Raw genomic sequence first — 6386 nt, 5'->3', positions numbered from 1 at the left:
AATGTCATAGTACAGCATGTTGAAAAAAGTTACAAAAAAGTCAAGTATAGCGTGTCATAAAAGAGGATTAAAAATTCAGAGTATAGCATGTCGAAAAATGTCATGGTAGCATGTTAAAAAATGATAAAGAAGTCAAAGTGTAGTATTTCAAAAATAGTGATAAAATGTCATAGTATAGCCTGTTGAAAAAAGACATACTTTAGCATGTTGATAAAAGTCATAGTACAGTATGTCTAAAAAACTGTTCGAAAAGTTGTGGTACAATATGTCAAAATACGAAATACAATGTCATAGTATATTATGTTGACAAAAGTGAAAAATAACATAGAGTGACAGGAAAACAACTTTTAGTGTTGTAATGTAGTCTTGACATTAAAAGACCCACACAGGACTTGAACATTCACCTTCTGTCTTGCAGTCACACACTTAACCCTCCAAGCTATCTGACCTGACGCAAAAAGGGATGTTTTTGCTATATCTGTTTCTTTCATAATTGTACCGGACCTCATAACTTACAGGATTTGAAAACTGAACCTTCAGTTTTCCAATTATTCTAAGCTGTCTGATATGACAGATGAGTTTATGATTTTGGCATTTGCATGTCTTTCACTTAGTTTATTGGACTTCAAAACTTCCTCAAAAAAAGAGAACTCAAACACTCAACATTCCATCCTCCAAGCATTCGCTTTCCACCCTAAGTTATCTGACCAGACACAACACTTGTGTTTCTGTAAAAAATTGGTAGTACAGTGTGTTGAAAAAAAAGTGATAAGATAGACTGACAGGAACACAACATTTTGTCAATGTAAGTCTTGAAACTAATAACTGCAAACAGTATTTGAGCACTGAACTTGTGTCTTCCAATCCTTCTTTCATCACCCTAAGCTATCCGACAAGACACCTGAGACCATTGTCGTCATTGGTCTCTTTAACTTAGAACGTTGCAGCTCAAAACTTAATGAAACATATAAGATTCAAACACTCAACCATCTGTCTTTCAACCATTCTCTTGTCCCTCCAAGCTATCCGATTTAGCATAAAACCTGTTCATGGCATATTTGTCGTTTTCAGTAAGTGTATCAGACCTCATAATTTACTGAAACATACAGAATTTGAATACTTAACCTGACGTCTTACAATCATTCTCTTATCCCCATAAATTAACTGACTCTCACGAAAGGTTATGTTTTTGGTACCTTTGTCTCTTTCACTTTGTTTATCGGACCTCAAAGCTTACTGAAACACTGACTCTTCAGTTTTCCAACTGTACTGTTGTCACATTAAGCTATCGGACCTGACACAATCTTCATGTTTTCGTCAAAAACTCATTGTACTGTATGTCGAAAAAAGTGCTAAATAAGTCATAATATAGTATGTTAAAAAAGTGCTTAATAAGTCACAATACTGTATGTTAAAAATGTGATAAATAGGTCGTAATATAGATTGCTTAAAAAAAGAGATTAAAAAAGTCAAAGCATAGCATGTCAAAAAAAGATCATTGCACATAGTATGTCAAAAAGTGATAAAAAATAAATGTATGTGTAGGATGTCAAAAAAAAAGTCATGATATACAATAGTATGTTGAAGAAAGTGATCAAAATGTCATGGTACAGTATCTCCACAAAAGTTCATAAATAAGTCATTGTATAGTGTGTCGGAAAGGTAATTAAAAAAAATTCACAGTACAGTAAGTCAAAATAATTGATAAAAAAAGTCTTGGTATAGTTTGTAGAAAACTGTCATGGTATAGTACTGTATGTCAAAAAAATGATACAAAGACAAAGTATACAGTATATTACGTTGACAAAAGTGATAAAAGTCATAGTGTATATAGTATGTGTAAAAGTCATAAAAAGTCATAATATAAATACATTGAAAAAAGGTCCTAGTATAGTATGTTGAAAAAATTGATTAAAAAAAGTCATAGAATAGCATGTTAAATTAAGGGGGAAAGTTGTAGTATAGCATGTTGAAAAATGTCATAGGATAGTATTTTAAAAAAAGTGATAAAAACGTCATTGCATAGTATGTTGAAAAAAAAGAAGATTAAAAAAGTCAATGTACTGTATGTCAAAAAAAGTCCATTAATATTATACTAAAAAAAGTAATTGTATAATATTTCGAAAAAAATTAATGAAAAAGTAAAAATACATAAAAAAGTGATTTAAAGTCATAGTATAGTATGCCATAAAAACTTCATAAAAAAGTCAGTAAAAATATAGTGTCATATCAAAGGACTTTAGATGGGACATATTTTCCGTATTATCATATTTACACTGTAAAACATAAAACGTGCCCAGAACTTCAAACAACGTGGTAAATGTATTTTAGAGAAATCCCCTTGAGCCAAAACGTTCAGATTTCCAACAGTTACTCTACTCTTGGAGTTCAGTGATTGGTTGTCTGCTCCAGGCAGGAACTACCAGTCTTTTTTAACGGTGTTAACATTGACAGATGTAGCCACATGCTACGGCAGTACACAACTGTCATCTTATCATCATTTAAAAGTCAGTGTCATTGAAAAAAAAGGGTCATAAAAAAATCATAAGAAATTCATAGTATAGTACACCACAAAACAAATATAGGTCGTAAAAAAGTCATAGTATAGTATGTCATAACAAAAAACCCTGATGAAGTTGTCATAAAAAGTTATATCATAAAAGAAGTCATACTATTTCTTGTTATTAAAGGACATAGTATTATAGTCATTAAATGCATTTAGTGTCTATAATACAACCATAAATAGATTAATTTACTGTAAATGTTATAGATTATAATAACAGTGGTGTTAACCTCTCAGTCTAGGTCAGTCTATAAAAATTCCTAAAGTGGCTTTACCAGTTTCCCAATAGGCAATGGGCAATACCAGTTTCCCAATGTGGCATTAAACAAAGACTCAGCAGAAACCACAAACAGATTTCTTTTCCCGGATGTGACAGCTAAGTCTTAGAGAATAAAAGAAGCATTGTGTGAAGTTTAGGATTGCTCTATACAGCCCACCAGGTATCAGATATCTATACTTAACAAAGGACATCTTCACCTAAGTCTTTCAATCTAATTTGATGGGTATTTAACATTGTCTTGTGACATTGATTACATTGAAAGCTCAGACATGAAAATCCTAAAAACAATTTACTTGTTGTTGCCAAGATTCAGCAATTGTATAAGTGAGCGAGCAGGTTAGGAATGTGTGTAGGCAGGCAGATGAAGGTCACATGCAAAAGTATTTTAATCCCTTTTGTGTTTCTGCAATCTTTTCTTTCTTTTAACAAATCAGCACAAAGACAGTATCCAGTTTCAGAGGAAGTAACGACACAACAAAAATAACACAGACCTTTTATTGTTTCTTCTCTGAAATATTGACACTACAGCACTACAGCAAGGGGGAGGACTTGAGACAAGCTGAGAGTGGAAATTTGAATGTTTCGCACAACAGTGAAACTCTAAACAGTAGGAACTGACACAGACAGAGCTATAAATATGAGGAGGACTGATTTCTATTGCATTTGATTAAATATGAATAAACAAGCCATCTGGGGTGCCAGCCACATCAACAGAGTAATACCAGGCAAGAACAAAGTGGAGAGCACTACTACTATTCAGGAACTACTATACATGAGACTTTTTGTGTTTTCAAACTAAAATCCTACATCAACTTTTTGTAGTAAGTCAGGTCATTTTCCCCAAATCATGTCAAAGCAAACACAATAAGACCGTAGACAAAAAAAAAACAGACCTTAGACAAACATTACATTCTTACCTCGCCAATCATTTACTACAATAGACCATGAGTCATGGGAGGGTTTCTATTGATCTCATGTTAAATATACATTTTGATGAGTTCTCTTTTAAAGCTCTCTATGCTAACTGTGAGAATCACCTTTTACTCACAGTTAATGCTGGCAGCATTTACTGGCACATATGTAGGAATTTTAAACTGCTCCTGGTTGCTAAAGCCTTGACCAGCAAGGTCTTCAGACATATATATATATGGTTTAAGGACAAACAGATTTCACAGTGCAAGCAGCCGGAGCAGTAGCCTTGGATTTGGGACAACATAATCTTGTTTGGCTCTAAATCCAGAGGAGAAATTCAATTCAACATTTTGGGAAATACACTTTATTGCCGAGAGGTAGATGAGAAGATCCATACCATTCTGGTGGTGAGAGTGGTATCGATCTTCTTTTCTTTTTCTTGGCAAGAAAGCAAATAATTGAAATTCCCAAAATGTATAATTATTCCTAGAGCTTCATGATCCTGACTACCCCGTCCTCATAGCTCCTCTTCTGTCTTAACCTGAACCATGTTGGAGGAGTTGTCCTGTGCCTCTGGCTGCAGAGTCTGGCTCTCATTGACAAGCATGTTGAACTGCAAGTCGCTGTAGTTGTAATGTGAAAAGTCTTGAGCATACAAGTTAAAGTTCTGGTTGGAGTTCATGTCCATGTTTGCAAACGCAGGGTCGGGCCCCTGCTCAAAGCCAGAGGGTAGAGAGAAGCTTGGGTCGAGTATTATGTCCAATAATGCAGGCATTTCCAGCAACTGGTTTAAGATGGCCGTCTCATCGGTGCCATTGACTGAGTCCTCGGGCTCGCTGTAACACATTGCCCCTAAAATGGAGGACCCAGGCTGGGCAGCGCTAGGCCTCTCGTCTGGAGACATCATGGTTTGAGGCTCTGGGAAGTGGAAAGGCTGCTCGGCAGCAGGTGCACTTTCTGCTGCAGGAGAGGAAACAGATTATGTTACAGAGATAATAAATCCCAGCTAGAAATATGATTAACGGTCCGTTAACAGATAAGGGACTTTATACTTGGATCATGAGATCTTTGCAGTTTGAAGCTTAATATTATTTAAATCTCGAAAGAAATTCAGATTTTTCAAGACATGTAGGCAATTTTGATGATGGTCTAAGAAATAAAAATGTGACAAAGATACATAATCATTGAGTTAAAGGGACAGGAGTACTTTCACAAAAGATCACAGAAAGGTAAGATTTATCAAAGGACTGTTGTATTGGACTGTATAAGGTTTAGCTAGATGTACCTGGCAACAGAGAGTAGACGTGCTTCTCTGTACAGTTGAATGAATTGCTTGTAACTAGTACGGCCACACTTTCATTAATGCATTGCATCTTTTTTTAACTCTATTGTAGTAGGTTTGATTTTACTTTGTGTGTGTAACTAAAACCTAAAAAAATTATTACACCATGTGTATTCAGATAAATAAAGTGTGAGCAATAAAGTCACAGGTGCTCGCAGTGCAGAAAAGCCGATTAAAATATGTAGTGTGAGTTAACACAACGTACAAGCTTAATAAAATACTGTGTGTTTGCCCAGATTTAATAGAAGTGAGCTATTGTTAATGTTATGTATATGTTTACACATATGCTTTTCCAACTGTGGCCAGTCTAAATGTTTTTTGTAGAAAGGCCAATTCAGACAAGCACACTGACAAACACAAAGGCGACTTGCCTCAATGAATCAGTTTACCACTAAACATGAATGAAGAAAACCTAAAGGAGCCTTACCTGTCACACAAGGTTTATCTCTGAAGCTGATGTCTGACTTTATCTTCCTCTTCCGCTTCACCTCGTATGGATCTATAATAAGTAAGAAGTATGTTAATATTGAACCTCCGCTTCATTTGCTTTATACCAAGTACAGTTTAACAATTCATTATTAAACAGTACAGACCAGAAGGTTCGGTGCTGACTGACCTGGGTTGTGTGGCAGGTACGTGAAGGTAACAGACTCGCTCTCCATCTGGTCTGAGAGGCGACGCAGGACCACACTGACTTCAACTTCCTCTGTGATGTCCTGGTCCTGGTAGGGCGGAGTCTTAAACACGATGGCGATCTGCCGATGCACGTCTGTTTGGGCAAACTCCCCGCTCGCCTTCCACGATCCTTTCCTGAAGATGATCTCTATGTCATCTGTTGGTGATAACATGCAGAGCCAGAAAAATAAGAAAACTACTTTTAGAATGAAGGGTTATTTTTTTTAGCAGTAGTCATGCTGTAACAATGGAATTTCAAGGCAACTTAAATAAGTGCAAATACTGCTTAATACATACTGCTAAATCATATGATATAGCAAAAGAAAATGTCTCAAAAATGAAGACAATACCTGCAGAACACAGGAAAAAATAATAACAAGGACTGAAAGATAAATTTAACAAAAACTAAACATAAGCATTAAACTTCACAAAAAATACAAAATCCTTGCCTTCAAAAAAAATAAAAAAATAAATCACAGAAGTATGTCTCATTTAGTAACGACTGAACCTTTTTTTTAATAGTTAACTATTGTCAAGATGGAGAGTCACATCAACATCATCATCATCACCATGCTAAATGTCTGGTGTGTATCTGACCCGGTGGGGGGGGGGGG

General features: G+C 35.5%; 1 protein-coding gene across 1 annotated transcript in view; it reads right to left on the bottom strand.

The window, feature by feature from the left end:
- Positions 1-3324: 3324 nt before the first annotated feature.
- clptm1 (CLPTM1 regulator of GABA type A receptor forward trafficking) overlaps positions 3325-6386 on the bottom strand; it is a 29948-nt gene continuing 26886 nt past the window's right edge. Inside the window, exon 15 of the mRNA XM_034867612.1 lies at positions 3325-4724. Within this exon, the coding sequence (XP_034723503.1) occupies positions 4273-4724 (452 nt within the window). The 3' untranslated portion in view covers positions 3325-4272. The remainder of the gene's footprint in view (positions 4725-6386) is intronic.

This window comes from Etheostoma cragini, chromosome 3 (genome assembly GCF_013103735.1).
Source record: "Etheostoma cragini isolate CJK2018 chromosome 3, CSU_Ecrag_1.0, whole genome shotgun sequence".
NCBI lineage: Eukaryota > Metazoa > Chordata > Actinopteri > Perciformes > Percidae > Etheostoma > Etheostoma cragini.
Note: the sequence above shows the minus strand (reverse complement) of the source record. Positions and strands in the feature narration are given on the sequence as shown.